This window comes from Empidonax traillii, unplaced genomic scaffold (assembly GCF_003031625.1).
Source record: "Empidonax traillii isolate 1590-97213 ecotype Southwest subspecies unplaced genomic scaffold, ASM303162v1 scaffold27:size3997909, whole genome shotgun sequence".
NCBI classification, from domain to species: domain Eukaryota; kingdom Metazoa; phylum Chordata; class Aves; order Passeriformes; family Tyrannidae; genus Empidonax; species Empidonax traillii.
In genome coordinates this window covers 3399017-3419146 of record NW_020955220.1, presented here as the reverse complement: position 1 = coordinate 3419146, position 20130 = coordinate 3399017, and the positions used below count along the sequence as shown (strand labels likewise).

Here is a 20130-nt window from a genome sequence, read left to right as displayed (position 1 = left end):
CTGGAATCAACCATCCGGCCCTTTCAATGCCGTTTGAGCCTCTTGTCACATCCTCAAATATCATACAGATGCCCTTTCCTTTTTACTTTTGGGCAACTGTCAGGAATAATCTTGGAAGAGAACGCAACTTTGGGAACTAGCTATGAACAGAGTCAACACAGCAAGAGACGGGAGGAGACATGAGCTTTGCAGATGGAAACGGGGACAGTATCCATTAGACAACAGTGACTGTGTTGGTTATACTACAAAAATCCTAATTGTAAATTATCAAGGTAGCTTAGTACAAGCTGGAATGGTGCCTTTATCTTTTCTAAAATAGCATAAGTGTTAGCAAATAGCTTTGGTTGTACAACAGACACCAATGACTCAGGAGCTGGAGATAAAAATGTGGAGTTGTACACTCAATATCCTACTTACCTTTCAGTAAAGTCAAATATTCCATCCAAAGAAAGTAATTCTTTTAACATACAACTGTCAGTTACATCCTTCTGGCCCACTCTCCTTGCTCACAAGCTGAATATTTCTTATGTTGAAGTTTATTAACCCCTAATCACCCAGTTACTTCTGGACTTGATTGCATGTGTAATTACCTTTTGTCAGGTACAATTTGCCTGATAAACATGTCAGAACACTTGCTGCTTAGTCTGTTGAAACAGATAAATGCTGTCTTTCCACAGCCTTGGGACATAATTAACAGGGAAAAAAAAGGCAGTTATAAAAACACACAGAAGCTGATTCAGTGAGGCAGGAGTTCACAGCGTGCAGCCCGCCAAGGCCCATTGCCTGGCCCGCTACGCTTGCCTGAGCTCTTATTGAGTTCCAGCCTGCTGTGACAGGGCAACGGGGGCAGCCCTTAAAAACTGAGATTTAAAGTAGGTTTCCACGTGAACTTCAAAAAAGAGTGGGATGATGCCTATTTGAAAAAAAAAAAAAACCAACTCAACACAGCGAAGCAGCAGATAATGAAATTGTTAGAGTCCCTGTCATCATTATGTGTTATACGCTCAAGGAGACTCTCTGGGATGGGACCAGAGAGTCCTGCATTGGGAAGAGAAAAACCAAGAGGAGGCAGAGAAAAAAAAAATCATGAGAAAAAGCAAAATGGTCAAGATTAAACAGAAATGCTTTGTGGCATCCTTGAGCTCAGTTGCTTCTGATTTCTGGCCTGTAGTATTTGCAGGTTATGTACCCCTGCGCTACGGGGAGTGCGAAGAAAGAAATCCTTACCTGACCTCTGGATAACCCAAACAGGAGATTAGCCCATTTCCAAGCAAAGCAGGTTGTCACACTGTTAGGCCAATTGCTTCTATTGACACTTTGCATAAACATCTTACACAGGGTGATCAGAAAGGACTGTTATGCCATTAACGCTCTTTTTATTTTTTTATACCTAAGCCTTACAGAATAAAGGCCCTTCTGAGTAAGGGATAACAAAAGGGTCAAAAGGTCACAAACATTCTTTTAAGTAGGCAAAAATCGGGGAAGTTTAGATTCATTGAAAAGTGCAAATTGGAATTTATTTTTTTTTTTTGCATCTTGGGACATTCCAGCACACTCAGCTTTTTCTAATTTCACTTCTACCAAATTCATTAATCTACTTGATTGTGCATTTTTACTTTTACTTTTAAATACCAAAAATGATACAGTCTTCATTTTAGAAAATAGCAAGCTGTCTAACCTTCTCAGCTAATCAGTAATCTAAACAGATTTAGACACTACCATTAAAATGCTCGTGAAGACCAGTGTGAAAATACATGGAACTTTTTCTTGTAAGTGGGATGACTAAACAGTCTCTCATGTACAGTTTTCACATATAATTTACACAGCGTGTGGTTTGCACTGTGTACAGTAAAATATTCTATATTTTCTTTTGTTTTGGTTTTGCTTTGATCAGAGATGGAAACAATCTCCCTTTAATAGTATAAAAGCCACCTGCTGGGCATCACAGACTACAGCTAATTGGTAAATTCTTTGAAATTTTGATATAATGGATTTTGACCTCTTTAATTAAAAAAACCCCAAAGCCTAGAATACGGTGAACTCTTCTGGGAAATGAACAGTGCCAAGCATATACAACTGCAAACTACACTCAACCATTTCTTAGGAAAGAGTACAGAAATAACATTACAGTTTTTTCCTTGAGGATACATGGCTTTTGACCTAGGAAAAAAACTCTGTGACTGTTGTTACCTATGTATCATTTGAGTCACTAAGGAAAAAAAAATAGCAAATACACTAATATTTCAATTATTACTATTTTTATTGGGTTTTGGAGCTAAAAAATGCCAATCATGAAAAGGACCTCTTCATTTTAAACAGAGTAAACTCACAAGAGCCACTCACAAATGTCCCAGTCCTCAACATTTCCTACTCCAAGGAGCTCACACTGTACCAATACACCACACCTTGTATTCAGAACAAATGAGTTTGATGACCAAAGAGGAGGCCTGTCAACCAGAATCATTGTTGTTTCATAATTTCTGACATAATGTTAACCTTTCAGTGGAGCTATAATCTCATCAGTTTGTGAACTCTGAGGCAGCGCTGTCTTTCTTTTGTTAAAACACTTATTTATATTCTGCCCAGCATAATGAGGCCACGGTCCATGACTGGGACGCATAGGCACTGCAGGAACACAGCTACGCAACAACAACACTTCTTTCATCTTTGCTCAGGTCTTGTGCACAAGTACACATGACTGTATCTGACACAGGTATACACCTATTTCCAAGAAATTACCAAAAAGACCCCTGCACAGCCATGTAGATAACACCACAATTATTCACCAAATGTTATGTCCCTGTTTATTAAAGCCTGCACGTCATGAAAGCGCTTACTAAATTGGAACTAAAGCATCAAGGACCAGAATCAGAACCGGACAAACACAAGTCTTGCTCACTCCAAACATTTCTTGGTCACAAAGGACAAGAGAAGTTATTAAAATATAGATATCTAAGTCCAGCTTGAAGAAAAAAAAAGACAGAATTTGCTAATGGTAGAATAACACTGTAACAACCAAACACAATTATCACTTTATCAGTAGGTGTTCGTTACTGCTGACAAATATCTTGTTAGCCTGGTTAGCAAGTCTGCCTGCCACTTGCCAAAATATTTTGTTTTATTTACACCTGGTGACTTATTTTGCGAATGTGGTGAATTTAAAATCCCCCCTCCTGATCACATAGCTGGAATAACGCTCACTGGGCTTGTATTTCAAAGTGTAAATTGATCTCTTGATCTGTGAATGTCTCCCTATAGTTTATGCTACTCTTTTTCTGGATTGGTACAACAAATGGATTTTCAAAGTGATGTTATGGGGACTTAGCTATGCAATTCCCATTAGTGTCAATGGGGGTCGCAGGCTAAATTCCTAGACAATGCTTTGAAAACTGAGCCCTGGATTTTCAAAGGAAGGATAGTTTGTGTTAGAAAGGCAGTGTCTTTCAGTTTTTAAGCCACTGCATTAAAACATGCCTTTTTTTTTTTTAACCACCATGCATTTAGAAATTGTGTCTAAATGTAGAACATTGAAATGTTCACAAAAATGAAACAATTTTATATTTTAAATGCTACCATCTGTTTCTAATTTATAAGTGAAATCATAAATGTCAGTATCTTGAATGTTGGGATATAATCTTTAACACATTCATAAATGTACAATGTATAAACTCAGAGGTTATGACAGCTGAAACACTGGGAATTGTTATGTTAAGAAGGAAACGAGCTATTTGTATTCATATATGTTTTATAAGCAAAAATTCTTCGAAAGGGCAGAATTTTTTCATAAAATCTGGATGTTGCAGTACACTCAGATTTGCCTGGTCTTGTTATATTCATGAACAAGAGCAAATACCTTTTTTAATCTTTGGCACCTCAAATGAATTTAGGCCTGCCTACAAAATAAAACACTTGCTGTTGAAGTCATGTGAACAAACTTGGTGCTGTTACCATAACCAGAAAAACACTCACAATGTATAATTTTTTAATTCCCATTAAAGTTTCAAGCAGCCCAAGATGTAACATCTGAAGACACTGAAAAACAGTTACTGAGACAAATATAAATAGCTAGGCCCTATGAAATAAACAATATAGCAACAAATAATACCTCTTCAAAGAAGATTTGTTTAATTACAGTGAAAATGTTTATTATGAAGTGTGTTGCTCTTCATCATTACAGAATAAGCTGGACTAGTAGCAAAAGAACCGTCTTTTGAGTCTAGAAACAGGGAAGAGTTTGAAAAGCAGGAGCCTGGCAGACAGTCAGGCTCCGGAGGGCACGAGCTCAGGCCAAATTGCTCCTGTCAAGCGTGTTAGTCCGTACACAAAGTCCTTTTAGACAAAGCGTAAAACTATGTCAATGGCAAAATTTGTGTGGATTAAAAATTTTGCATTATGCAATGGTCAGGTCATTCACCATTTTTTTTTTTTGGTTTTGAGTTTCTGATGCAGAGGTGTACACACTCACAGAGCACACAGGGGTGACAATTGCAGTCCCCCAAAACAGGCCATCTGTTTCTGACCTGGACAAGACTTTGAAAACAGAATTCCGGCCCTTACAATTAAGAAACATATAATATAGCACAGTTAAATTTAAGCTGCCATTTTCGTTTGGCTTCTGGTGTTTTTTAAACACGTTTGCCAGTAGTACTTAAATATTGACATTTACTAAAACTAACTTTTACAGTTTAGTTTATTTGAACTTTAATTTTCTATAAGCACCTACAATAGGCTTGCTTTAAATGTGCTCATCTGTGAAATACTGCCATAAACAGCACGTGATGAGGCATAGTATCTTAAAATAAGTTTCTTGGGGATTAAAACTGTATCCCTTGCCTTAATCCTATCTGTAAAAATCCATTTGAGTTGATTCACTAAAAAAATGTATCTAAATCTTTCAAAATCTGAAGTTAAAATTGAATTTTAACCACCTCCTCTGGTTTAGAGAAGGTGTGACTAACTTAATCTAACTTGGTGTAACTAGAATAAAATTTAAACACAAAACATGTTCATTTCAAGTTCCATACTGTGTTCCGGAATTGAATGCTCTTGTCCCATCTGTCACATTTAATATTTAGCAGTAATCCACATGAGCAACTCTAGGTGCCTGCAGTCTTACAAGTATATATACTATACTATACTACGAAAAGTTATTATCTGACAAATGCTGTTTTCAACTAACTAATCCAAACTGTCCTTGTGTACACGCACATCGCATATCTAATCTATACAGTCAGGCTGTTGTACCATAGAACTAAAAGTCTGCAGTGCTCTGCCCAAGTATAATTAAAACTCCAAGTTTAAATTTCAGTCTGATTACCACTGGGATTGAAGGAAGGAGTTTTCGATACACAGCCCTGGCGTGCAAATGCAAACTGAGGCCTACAGGACGACAAGTAAGCACGGCACAGCTCCGTGGCATCAGCTCCGTGCTCACAGAGGAGGCAAAGATCTCAGCTCTCAGGGTGAAGCTGCAGCTCACAGAACAGAGCCAGGATGCCGCCAACCTGGGCACTGGGAACTAGTGATTCGGTCAACACGGTGCTTCCCTCTCCCAGGGAATTATTCTCTTTCCAGTTATTTTGTGTCATATTCTGGCATGGACAAAATGTCCATGCTGCATTGCTCCAGTTGCAGCTGCAGTGCTCCAGTTTCTTCTCTTAGGTGGCCACCAGAGCACTCAAAATTTTATACACTAGTGTCTCTCTGAAAAGCCTCTGCAGGAAGCAGATACAAATACAGCAACTGTTCAATAAAGTACCTCAGCTGATCTTGGGTGCTGAATTAGAATATGTGGAAAGCCATTAAAACACAAGACATAACAGGCCACAAACCAGTATAATTTTGTTTGTGTCCAGAAACAAAAATTCAATGCAATCCGTAAGGCACTGGCACTTACAGACCTGGTCATCATAAGTTTACTGTAAACAGATGGTTATTTCTTCCAAAGTAGTGCACTCAGGGTGGTTATGGCTGCATAACCACCCTTCGGAGCAGATGAAGTTACATCCCTTAGGGAAAGCTATCCTAGACCCGGGAACCACTGGACAAGGAATTCCACAATCAATAGCTTAGGAATGTAAATGAAGACAAGTTAAAAGCAAAGCCAAAATCACTAGAAAAGAAGTCTCATATTCTTTCCTGGACAACCTTCACTTTCTCCTTCAGCTACAACAAGACATTTACTTCCACATTTGTATCTATCAAATGACTCTAAAAACATTTTAGCAAATACTACACTCCACATAACATCCTGGTCTTGTTTTTGTTAACTTGTGGTATAGACAACTTGGTTTAGCAGAGGCTTCTGAGCCTGGCAGGTTGCAGTAACAAGAAACCTGGATTTACTTTTTTGTTGGCTTTTTGCAGAAGATCTTTCTCCTCCTGCTGTTTGCAAACATATCAGGAAAAACCTTTTCTGCTTTATGACAATTGTCCAATACAACCTCTTTTCTAAGAAACACATCTTCAAGAAATTATTCTCCTTAGAAACTGATCTTCTTCCTTTAGATTTTGCCTTTTCCCCTCACTTCTAAAGACATTATTTTCTTAAAATGTTTTGTCTGAAAAATTATTTGCTATGATTGCTCTGAAAGACAGAGTAATTCCAAAATATGTTATAAGTAATTTGTAATAATTAGTCTTCATATTTTAGCTCCAACACATCCCAATATACATGGAACTTTTGATGGGTAATAATGCCAAAATACAGACTCTAATGCCTCCTGCATCTCAAAAAACTCTTCCCCTGATTTTACTTGCCACTTTGAAATGTTATCCCTTTCTGATGAGTAATCCTGTGCTAGATTCTTTTGCTTCTTAAACGAACATTATTCTCACCCTTTATTGACTGACCACATCTATTATCACATGTAAGCAGTGTTAATCCTCTAGTAATTAACACCCTTATTAAAGTAATTTTAAAGCAAAGAAGTTTAAATCACATTATTGGTTTTATTTAATTAAGCTATGGGGACCTTTTCACACTGTCATTTGAGTTTTTAGCTTGTGCTTTTTCTACCAGTTATGCAGGTTCTCCCTGCACACATCACACCCCTACACACAGACCACCAGCACCAACAACTCACTCGCCACCCATTTACCTGAGTATTTCTATCTAGGAGTTATTCAACATCTCCCTCTTTCACTGTGAACTTTTTAAACTATTCTGCATGTTAACAGATGCAAGACGTAGACACTACACTGAACATTTCACCATTCCCAAAACTATAATTCGGTTGTGGATTTGAATGATAGTATCAAATCCATCCTTCCAAAGGACTCAACATCTTGTTAGTGCCTAAAATGAAAGAGCCACTTTTAATGTCTTTCTCATATGGCCTAAGTAAGGGCAAAGATTTTTATTTCAATTCCAGACTGGCAACAAAGAAAGGAGAATTTCAATGCACTGAGTTGTACCACTTAAAAAGGCCACTTTTTCTTTTACTTTGAAAATAAGTCAGGCTTTAAAGTTGCATTTGTGTGCATGTATCTACTGCATGTTCCTTTCTATGGGAAAATATCTGATAGCCTATGTTCTCTTCTCAGGTAAGCTCCTCAACTGACATGTTTGACACAGGGTCAAAAGATGAAAACTGTCTTCTGGTTTAACTGCATCATGTTACACTGGGCACTTTGGAAGAGTATGGGCTAATTGTGTGTCCTCCTGGAACGAATTCCTGGAGGCACACTGCTGAAACTGGGAGAGGTTGTGTTCTCCTGGGAATAAGGCAATCCGATGGTTTCATGGACATTAACTGTGTACTGAAAGTCTTTTCTTTTCTTTGGGTAAAAACATCTCTTCAAATTTCTGCTGTTTAAAAAAGAAATCTTCCAAATGAGTCTCAGCATATATCATGGAAAATGATAAACACAGAAAGAAAAGGATAACAATAAAGTACATTTATAAACATGAGCCTACTTTTTCCCCCTTCATCCCATATCTTTATGCTTTTCTCTCCCCATCAGGTACTGCCTTCACCTACCCATATTTTGATTTTTTCTTTTTTTTTTTTTTTTTAATTGCTTTTATTATGCACTCTTTTTTTCCCCGCCATCACACTTTCTATAATTGCAGGGTCTTCTAAGTTGCACTGTTCCTTTGCTATTAATGCTCTAGGCAAAGTCCTCTGGAAGAGTTTTTCTTTAAGTTCTGACACATATATTCAGCTATATGTGAACCTTTCTTGTAAACGTTACTTGTTAGTGCAATATTCTTTGAAATAGCGCAACTTGTAATACAATACAGCTGACACACCCATAAGAGCCATAAATGTTAACATATATGATAAATTGTGCCTAAAAACATGCTGGTTCAGTCATATTGCTTATAGTACAATTAGTTCATTCAGAAACCAGCTATTACAAAACAGCATGAAATTCAATTATTTCTTTTGCCAACTATTCATATCTTTATGCTAACTTCATCTCCCAGATTTCACTGACTGACTGGAAGCAGTCAGCTACACAGAGTAATACTTTTTAATTTGTATTTCTGCAGTTACAGAACACCCAGCTGAAGATCACTGATTATGGTGTGCCCTGTACAAACACTTTTGAACATATGATCTTTTTTCCTAAGACACTTTGATCCAAATGAATAAACATTCATTATGTACATTTCACTAATTCAAGTCATTGCCATACTATGTGAGTTCAATTCCTTCCTTGTATTCTTACTGTCCTGAAGCAGTGAATAAGTCTGGTTTTCTTGATGTAAAAGATTCCTTTAATTTTACTTGACTTTACATTTGCTGTACAGTGACTTCCAAAGATGAGATGGACTAACTTTCTTTTTCACAGGAGAAACTAGCAAAAGGAAAAAAAACACGGAATATTCTGTCCCAACTATGATTGACAGATAATTTAGAGAAAGAATGGAACCTAGGTATGTTGATTGATGCAACTGAAAAAAATACTGAAGGCAAATCTGTAGGGTTAAAGGGTTAGTAGTGCTGCCCAATACATACTACATACCAGTGATACTACCAGTTTAGCTAAGGCTGGAGAATGTAAACAATTTTGGGGCAGAAATTATTGAATATGCTAATGCAACTACCAGTCCCATGGCTCTCTGATGGGAGACTAGGACTTACAGATGTCAAGACAATACAAACAAGATGTAACTTGAAGGAAACAAGTAATTTTCTTCTCTTGTTTGTTCAGTTAGCAATGTTCATTCATTACTCATAGGAACCACATACCATTCACAGGATACAGAGGAAGTCCTGCAGAGATGGGGGGCTCCAAAACTGAACTCCATCCATCAGCTCAGAGCTACAGAAGGGTCCAGACACAATGGTAGAGATGCTGCAGCAACCAGCTGTCAGCAGCAAGACAACAGCTTGATAAAAAGTATTCACAAACTTCAGGGAAGTCGTGCACCCAAATCTTCCTTCCTTACATGCACATAATTTCTTACACGACAAAGATAAAGGCAAGGATTGGATGGGAGCAAAACTGATAGAAGAAAATTAGAGAGAAACTTCATTTCACTGAATAACTTCCACTGAATGGGATGTATATCAGTGACTCAAAGGACTGGTAAGTAGGAGTGAACAAATATAACAGGCACACAGTTCAACTTAGATTTGTTAATCAAGAAATTATCTAAAAGCAAACCTTTCAAACTTTTCTACCAACAAGTCCTTCTGCAAAAGAACAAAAGCTCCTCCAGATAAAGTTTATTTAGTGCCTTCTCCCATAATGTCCTTGGCAATGATTGCTTCATAAAGTGTTCCAGGCACATAGCATGCCAGTTATTGAAGAAATTTAGTATCTTGCCCAAGAAAACTGAAGCCCAGGGGTTCTGGCATTATGTACAGGGTATATTAGGAAATTCAATTCAGCTACCAAGGGAGGATACAATTTACTGCCTTTTAGGTCAGTTTTACAGGAATTTTCTCTGTAACTATGGGATGAACTTTCTTGAACAGAAAGGCTTTCCAGAGATATGAAGTTTTCATCATAACAACAGCTCTGTAGGTTTTGAGTTAATTGATTAACTATTTCTAAACCGTGTCTTGCGAAAGTACTGATAACCACGAAGAAGAGCTGAAAGCTGATTAAATGTGACAGTTGGTAGTATTCAGATAGGGACTCAGATATATCCACCTAAATAGTCTTGACAGCAGCTTTTGCCTACTTTCTTTTTCTTTTCTCCTTTTCTTTTTTCTTAATTTCTGCTTTGATCAACCTCTCAGTGAAACTTTTAGTGATTTCTATGATGGTAGTATTTAGAAGATGAAACTTCCCTACACAACTGTAAATCAAGTGTTTCACCTGTACATGACAAATGAGATCAACAATTGCCATTTCCTGTCTCAGTTCCAAAAGTTATAAATTCACCTAACAACAACAAAAAATCCCCTCTTATTCAACTAAGGCTTATGTTCTTATTCAAAGGCAGTTATCTGCAGGTCTCTAAGTCAAGCTGAGCCAGTACTTCACAAGTTTTGTAATTTTCTAAATACACAGTACAGATTTCTTGTGAGCTCATTTAATTCTTGCATGTATACAGTTTGGTAAGTGGAGAACTAAGAGAATTGTATCCCTTACACAAACTAGCTTAAAGAAACAATAAGAAAATTATTTTCTTATCTAACTTCCATAGTTTAGGTACCTACAGCATTCTTTACTGCCAATTAAGAGATGAATTCAGTTTAAGCATTATACACTTACACCTCATAGCTTTTTGTGCACAATCTACTATAGCTTCCTTTGGCGAAACTGGTAAGGTTTTTGCCAGAGATGGAATCGTGAATCTCGTAGTTAAATAGCCCTATGTATATAATTTTAGTTAAGTGAGATACTGATAGAGCTACTGAAGTAACAGCATTTGTACACTGAGTTTTCCAAACCTATTTTCAAGGTATGCCCCCTCATCGTCAGTAAACCAGGATCTAAAGCAAAAAGGCTTCTCCATGATCAGCATGCTATTTGAACTTCTCTGATGAAAAAGGAGCATTCAGATGAACTGGATACAATCTGCTTTGCACTGAATTTGATGAATGATTTAATGTCCCAAAGAACACACGTACACCCAATATCTGGCATGTGTGCTTTTAGTTTCTGGTACTAACAGGGCAGGAATACTTACTGCCAGGAAATGACTGGCTTGCCACCCTGCTTTGATTCTGCAAATCCTTATCAAGATAGTGTATCCAAAGCCATGCTTGTTTTCGACCCCCCACTGTTAATTTCTGTGCATTTGTTTCCGAAGCTTCCTAATTCTTACCAGCTGGCAGGTATAAATCCCATCTCAGTAATGAGCTGGCTTGCTTCTGTGTACAGAGCACTGATTGAGATCTTCCTCACAAATATCTACACACACAGCTTGTGATCTGATCCTACTGTGATTTAACTACAGCTTCTGAGAATCTAGCTGAAAAGGAGAAATCAAAAGTATGAGATTCCATTGGGGAATATAAGTCCTTACAAACAAGTAGCCACATTTGTGTGAAGAATTCCCATTTACTTGTAAGAATATAGTTCTCTGAAAAAACATTGTGTATCCACTGCAAGCCAGCTGACACACATTTTGCTTGCAGTCAGACTCAGGTAACTGTGTCCTTTTGAACACAGGGATCCATATGCATGCTGCCATCATATGATGCTAATATATGAGATACTGAACCTTGAAGTGTCCCTGTTCTGCTCACAGTGTGCCTTAAGCCCTCCTGCCTTAGTGCTAAGTCAATTTACAGAGAAGGAAAAGGCAGCAAGAGAGTTGCCTTCCTCCCCTGGAAAAGTGAGGATCTATGTTCTGAAATTCGTGGAGATGCAACTCCTGTTTTGTTGCTGTCTGAAATCTGAGCTCTTTTCTTTAGCTAAATAAGCAGCATTGCACTGAAAACTGGAGAAGTACAAATCCCATTACACAGCACCCTGAGGCTGGGCTTCATGTTACAGATGTAACCTGCTCCTCTGCTTGTTCAGAGAACCTGGGGAGTGCAAAATGGGGGGAAAGGGATCAGTAAGCATTGTGAAAGAGCCTCTGTGAAGATGAAAGTCTCAGCAACCATTTCCCTCAGGAAGCAAAAGATGAAATGTTCTGCACTACTTGCTAATTAAAAATTCAAACTGTTGCCTTACGAAAGAAAGGCTTACTTTTATCTTCAAACTCTAAAGTTTTTAAGAGTTACTCATAAACATAGTGTTGGGAATTTCTTTCTCTTGGAAAATCCTGATGTTTTTTCATTTCAAGCCTCCTTTTTGGAATAGAGGCCAGGGGTGGGTGTACCACATTAATCTTAAAGCCTAGGCACCCTGTGGGCTGGCAGCCTGTGAAGGGAGCCATAGCACACCTTTAGAGCCCTCGACCTCCAAGAGTCATGGTGGACACGTTTGGCAACAGGCTGCAACTTATTCTCTAAGGTCTACTGAAGGGCTCAAGAGCATTCTCCACAGGGAACACAGATGGCAAGAGCTTCGGCAGGCTGCACGCTGGGGGAATCCGAGACAAGCCAGAGTGAAACACAGTTACTACCACAGGAAATTAATTCAAATTAAACACTGCAAACAAAACAGTGGGGAAGACTGAGCTGTCAGCCTGCCTTTAGTGGCAGAAAATCCTGTGGCTGGGATTAAAGCCCAAGTGATCTGTTACACAGTTCCTACCTACAATGAATTACTTCTGAGTTTATCAGAAGGACAATATTATCTCTCAGTAATGAATGAGAAGCAAAGAAGAAAGAGGAGGGCTATATTAAGTAGTAGCAAGAATTTTCTCTTTCAAATAAACTTACGTTTGCATTTGTTGCAGATAACACTAGAGTTCAGAAGGTTGGCAATATTTCTCACCAGAAAACGTATTACAAAATAAATGGACAAGCACCCCAAGAAACTAACAATGATTTGGAATTAGAAGAAAATGTATAATACTTTTAAATATCAGATATCAATTTTCAGATGGAATACATATTGTGTACTACCAATAACTTGAGCTCACAGAAGTGCTTATCCACATGCCTCTTTACACACATCATAAGCAAAAGTCTGACAAAAATGTATCTTCTAATATTTCCATGGGACATTATTCTGTATATTGATCACATTGATTGCATTATGACTTTGTGTCTATCCCTAACATTGAAAAAATGCAAACAGAAATTGCTGAAAATCTTCAAGATTTTCCCCCATGAGTATGGAGAACTTATGGACCTTGTCATTCACAGCCCTTGGCCTCCCAATCTAAGGGACACCACTGTCAGCTTGTAAACTCTGTGTTGCCATGTGGATGGAGATACTGCTACTGTGGTTGCTTAACTCAGGGGTTACCGACAGCATATGACTATTTTCACTTGAGACTGCTGCCCTTGTTGCAGGACCAACACTGACAGCAACTGAAGGGTATTAACAACATGTACTTCAGTGCCAAAAGAACATAGATGAAACAAAGTTCTCCTCACCCCAGCAAAATTAAGAAATTCCACAATCATCAAGCTAGCAGAGTACTTATTTTAGATAAACGGTTGAGGAAGCAGTGGTCATAGTGGAGAGAAACACCAGGAAAAACTTGTGAAGTCAAAGTGAAAAAAAGTCAATCTACATTGGCAGGTTAGGTTATATCTCTGCAGGAAATTATCTGATATCAAGAACAGGTATTTGTTACCACCCAGTTGGTTAAGAATCAGGACATTTAGCTTAGGACAGCAACTGCTGACCTCTCAGCCTACCACAAGGTTATCATTCTTGTCCACTGCACACTACACTGGCTCTCCAAAGAATAACGCACAATTTGTAATATTCAGATCTTTTCCTCACAGTATTTAAGTGTACAGGACATCCAAGAAACTGCCTCACATTCCAGAACTGTAACCCTAGTCTTTAGGCACTAAAGATCAGATCATAACCAGGAAAAAACTAATTCATGTCAGAGGCCGAGCTTCCTCAGAGACTAGTTCAAGCAGAACAAATTAAAACCTGTTTATTTTTGAAGGTTAATTCCAATTAACCTAGGATCTGAACTGGTAGTGAAATCCCCAAAGTTCATTCCACCTCACCTGGGGACACTGCACTATTTACCCAGGCTCCCTGTAAAGGCAGGAGCAGAGATGCTCTTCAGAGAGCGATGCAGGTTGCAGGAGAGCTTGGTCACCTTCACAAGATGCTGGAGACCAGTCTCTTTAAAGCAGCACGTGCCACTTCGATAATCACCTTGTTGAGATGGGGTGTGCCTTAGTGGTTTTAAATGGGGTCAAAGTATGCACATAGGTGTGACCTCAGATCATACGCTCAGACAAGTAGTATAAGGCATGACACAATTACTGCAGCTGTACAGAACCATGAATCTCTCCCAGTTTTCTACCTGCTAAACCAGCTGGAGCTGCAAGTTTTTATATGATCGTGGCCATGTGATTCACTATGTGTGATTTAGCCAACCACACCAAGTCACCTCTGTAAGATGTGATTATGGAAATAGCATAGAAATCTTATACTGACTAAGGTTTCTTCAGATTATAAAGATCTTCAAGGAGAGGGTTAACTATGACAAGAGCATAAATGGGGAAAAGAATAAGGAGAAAGAGGACACTGCTAAGTGCTTGCCCTTTCTTGTTTCCTGGTCTCTTAAGAGCTTCCTGCTACTAACTACTGTTCTCTTCTTAGGCACAACGCTTTCTCAGGCCAGCTGTTTCTGTTTGCTTCTCTACCTCTGTGGAGGGAAGAAGGAAAGTGGGCTTGCTGAGGCCAATATGCTATCTATACATTGTCTTCAGGGAAAGACAGAGGATCAGGAACTGTTAGGTTGAAAATACCTATGTCAATTCTTTTCAAAGCTGCCCTTCCCTCTATGGTAATCATCCAAGTGTAGCTCTTCCCTCTGCCTTCCAAGCTGGCTCCTTGTAAGTGACTTCACCTCTTTAGTAAAACAGGCTATAATATTCTAGTGCCCAATCCTCACTAATCTTACACATTGCACTGGTACAACAGGGAGAGAGTAAGCTGTTGTTGAGATAACTGGCTTCCATTAGCAACCATGTGATTGGCAGGACGATAAAGCCTTTCCCCTTGCAGGTCAGCTGCTTTTTAAGAAGAGGGCAATCCTGCTGATCCATCTTTTAGCTACAGTCTCTCACTGAGTCCCAAATCTCCTGCCTTTTAGCTTTGATACGGTTCAAGCTTTCCCCCTTGTATCAGCCCCTACCTGTCATCAGCTCCTCTGTACCAAACAGCCAATATCAGGAGTTTGACCTCAGGGCACAGTCCGGGTGGGCAGGTAAAACCTGACCACTGGACCTACTTCCTTATCTTTCATATCCTGCAATTCATGAAGAAGTATCAAATTCAAACTAAAAAACAGAAGCATGACCTTTTATAAGAACTTTCTGAAAAAGGCTCTGTTGCCTTTCTAAATATTCTTGAAAAGAACTGTCATCCACCCTATTAAGATAGAAATGGGTCACAAATAAGGAAAAGAGGAAAAGCACTGAAAATCCTTACTAAATTATAAAAGTTTTTAATGTGTGCCTACAATACCTTTTGGTGATGCACACAAAACTATAGTAAAAAACAAACCCAAACAAATATACTATGAGTATTTTACATCTACGAGCTCCAATTGCAACCTAATAAAGAGACTTTTCCTGTTTAAAAAGTATCTGAAATCAATTAGACTCATGACATACAGAGCATCCTCTATAAAGTGTTTGAGAGAACTGTAAGTTGCTAACATAATCTGAGAGTTATCATAAGCAACATAATACCTATTTATGTGACATATTCAACACTTTGTGTTTAAAACATAAAAACCCATTTATTTCCTGTAGAAAGTATGTACACACCCTGCCCTCCTGCATAGCTGGAAATCTTATGATTTGTTTCCCCTGAAACAAATGCAGACTCTGCAAGGATTTATACCACTTAGGCGGATGACAGAAATGGTGCCAAAATCTCTTAACATCCTTTCCCTTCAACTAAAATGATCTAAGTACAAATTGGAAGATGTTTAATCATTTTTAACATTGACAGTAAAAAGACAGTAAAAAAGAATCCAAAGGAGGAAGGTCGCTAGTCAAGGCAAGACTTGTGGTGTTTGAAGTCTGGCAGAGTGCATCTTTACATGCTGAATTCTGCAACTGCTAAAGTACAAATATCACATGAACAAATCTCCCCCTCAGGATTTGTAGTCCACGCTTATCCCATTGTAGGTATTGTTCATTGTTATATTACTGTGAGAATTTAACAGACAATTCTACCTTTTAACTTTTTTATTTAAGAAGACAGTTTAATGAAGTCCTTTCTAACTATTGGGAGAAACTGGAATACTTTTGCCTCAGGAATTTTCCCTTCTGAAACACCTTTTAATAATCTTGCTGTGAAAAATCTACTAAACTATTAAAACCAAAAATATTCTAACTACATAGATAATTTGGTATGGAATTCTTTCTACTTTCTCTTCTTCTCTGGTGACTTTGACAGGCTCATAATGGTGCTGAAAAATATCACCAACATCCACAGAAACCTAAAGATGCTCCATGCGCAGTTAATGATTAATTTAATTATTTAGATGACACAATTTTGTGAAATGATCCTTTGTAAAAGCTAACTTCAAGCATGAAAAGGTTTTGAAAATCAATTGCTATGGGTGGATATAGTGTTCAAATTTACAAAGCTTTTAGTAGATTTTTTTAGTAGATTTCAGTCTGGAAAAACCTTCCTTTTGGCAAGGTCTGTGGAAAAGCACTTCCAATATTACGGCATTTAAAATTAAATTTGATATAGAATAAAGATCATCCAGTTGGAATAAAGCTGCTTTCAAACAGTTTAAAAGAATTCTGTGTAACAAACTCAGGAAAGGAAATGTTAAATAATACCATGCCCGATTCTGCTATCCAGGGAGTAGTTGCATAGAAAGGAGAAAATGCTCAGAATGGAATCAGGCCAGCACACACCAGGATAACATGTACACTCTTGCAAAAAGGCATCACGGGATCTTTACAAAATTTTCAGGACCAAAATTCAATCTAATATTCATGTAACAGTACCACCAGTAGCACAGTGCCCCCTAACCACACACTGGAGAAACAGTTTTATGCTAAATTACAGGGAATAGTGCCACTAATAACACTTCAAATAACTGCTTTTCACAACTAATTACATGGGAATGCAAAAACATGAAAGGTTCTTGAATTTAATAACTTCAGCATTGGTCAGAAGGGGAAATTAGTAGGATAAAAAACACCAAACTAGTGTCTTACTTGTCTGAGGTCGATGAAAGCTAACTGCAGGGTGTCTCCCTGGAATCCTGGCACAGGCTCAGAACTAGCAAACACTGAAAAAAAAAAAAAAAAAAGTTAAAATATTACGGATGTAATTTTTTTTTTTTTAATGTAACAGAAAATCAAACTCTATTCAATATAAATGCCAGCTATCATTAAAATGAAACTAGTTTCACTGGAATAGTTTAAACTAATAACTCATAGTGATTAAAACCAAACAAACGAAGAAACAACTTTTCCATAATTTTTATAGTAATCTAAAAGAATAATACCTTTAGGAGTATTACTAGAAATTTGACTTTAAATTCTAACCCAGTAGCAATGCTACAACCACAGAAACCAACATATTTTTTGGCCTGAGGTGCATGATTACTGAAGAATTTTGAAATAATACCAATTCCATGGTTGTCAACATATTTTCAAACATCTGCTTTTGTTACAGCATTCATCCTATAAAAACTTCACCTCTAGCCAAACAGCAATAAAGGAAAAACACTAAGGTGGGAGTTAGTTTAATGTGTAGACAACTGGTAGAAAGCTCTACGTGCCACAGTCAGAACAGAGCCGAAATGCCTGTTCACGCCTTTTAGCCCATTTATCAGTAATGAACTTTGCTCATTTTGAACCCAAAAAAAGGATGTCAAAATTGGAAGGTAAAACTATATTCAGAGTACATAAAATGGTAACACACTAATGAAAGAAAACTATTGTTTAAATCAGAAAATGGTCAATAAATGCCACACTTAAATACACTTTTTGTTGTTATTATCCCGGTCACAAGTTAATAACAAACACCCACTGCCTCACATCACCACTCAGGTAAGATATCTTATTTCAAAAGAACTTAAGAGTATTTTTCTTATGCCCTTAAGTTAGAGCTCTTAACAAAACAAAGTAGGTACTACTGCAAGAGTTTTAGAGAAGCATCGTCTGAGGCAGTGAAAGGTAACGTTTTTTTCCGACTTTGAGAAACTGGTCATTCAATGGTAGAGGAAACAGAACATATGTATCGAAAAAAATTTCAGATCCAGTGCTAAGCTCTACTATGCCACATGGACTTCTACTAACATGTAGTACAATGAAATCCTTAACATATTTTTTTTAATGGTTAGTTAAAAATTTGGATTAAGTAAAAGTAAAATCCAGAAAAACACTGGCATCGGAGCTAACACAATGGTAAAATAACAGCCTTGACCATTTACTTCTGACTGCTTGGTTTCAACTTAAAGCAGACTAATGAATTCAGATAGACTATTCACAAGTGCAAAAAAGTATATATGGAATGCAATTGTAAATACAGACTCTTACTTAAGTGGTACAAGAAAATACTTAGACCATCTCAGAATAATTAAGAATAGCTTAGTAACAGATGAATACAGTATCATAGTAACAACTTTACCAGTAGAGGTATTGTATTACAGTAGTGCAAAAATTTTTTATGAGAGCCACTTAATAGAATGAATTAAACCAGAATACTTCTTCATTAAGAAATAAAAAATAGCAATTAAATGCCCTAGAGAGCTTGCTGTAATGTCTCAGACAAGTACTAGTAGCAGTTGGGAAATGCTCACTGATTACTGTATTCAAGTCTGAATTCTAAATTGTCTACTTTTCCTACTTTATAAGTAACACCAACTTTCCAGGGGAGTTTTCAAGGAATTTTAATTGACCACAAAGATGCTTTTAAAATAAAAATTAAGAAAAATAAAAACAGTAGAAAAAGCATATCCTACACTCAGCATTTTATAGGGAGAGTTTTCTAATAATAAACTCTTTAAAAGCAGCAAAGAGCAAACAGCCTGTATAACCACCCAACTGGAGAACAACAAAACGTGTCCACGCCTATGCAAGCACCCTTCTGAACACACTTGGCTAAAGGCTTGCAGGTCTACATGGCTGCCTTCTGCAGGTATTTCATCAACACTGGGACCACTCTCTGTTCAGGGCCAGCCAGGCTGGCCTCTGTGGGCAGCCAAACACAGTGTTTGAAATGGGAACACCACACTGCAGCAAAGCTCTATAGCAAAGAGCTAAAAAGAGATATATGAGTTGTGAGCTGTGGCAGCAAGCTAATAAGGAGGATAAGCCTGATGGTCAGAAGGGGTCTTTTCTAGACCTCTTAAATCAGAAAGGATAAGCCTTCCTACTCTTGAAAGGTAAGGCCCATCTGTATCTGATCCTGTATAACTTTCTGTTCACAGACAGTACACTGAGACCAGCTTCCTTCACTAGAACCTGAGCTCCTGCAGCCACTCCACAATGGTAGCACTGGGAGAAGGAAGGTCAATGGCAAAGAAAGGGCCACAGAACTGAAAAGTAAATATAACTGAAAAGTGTAATCTGCAGAAAATCGTTTCAGTTAGCTATTGGCACTACACACTTCAGGTGGTATCTTCCTACAGTGGGATGCCACAGGGCAAATATTTGCATCTTTTCTGCAGTTCATCTGGCTAAGGTAGTTTGGAATTTATCCTAATGCATTAAATAATGCAGAATGATTTAGTTTCTCCACATAGTATCTACTACCATCACAGTTATCGAACAAGAAGCACACGGTGTACCAAACTTAATTATTGTATAAGCTTTGTTCTCTTTAACTACAATTTTATATAGTGAATGCACTTACAACATCAGGGACACTCATTATAGCACAAGCATTTATTCTCACATTTGGATCACTTTGACAGGTGACTACAGTAGAATTTGTTTCATTATTACAATTTCATGAGTTCAAAGGGCAAAAAGATAATCTACTTATCGTAACGGTCAGACAGTTCCCCCTCCGCCCTCAGCTCAGGGCTTTTAAGTTTTGCTAACAATTTTACAAAGCTAATTAAATATTTTCTACTGCACAGCATTTTAGGAAGATATTATAAGAACAGGATTAACATTCTTAATGTCTTTGTCCTAAGGG

General features: G+C 37.8%; 1 protein-coding gene across 8 annotated transcripts in view; it reads right to left on the bottom strand.

Moving 5' to 3' along the window:
- Positions 1-20130, bottom strand: part of EXOC6 (exocyst complex component 6) — an 89007-nt gene that overhangs the window by 7040 nt on the left and 61837 nt on the right. For all 8 annotated transcript variants that reach the window (XM_027909231.1, XM_027909236.1, XM_027909252.1 and 5 more), the window contains one exon: positions 17196-17269. In XM_027909231.1, the coding sequence (XP_027765032.1) occupies positions 17196-17269 (74 nt within the window). The remainder of the gene's footprint in view (positions 1-17195; positions 17270-20130) is intronic.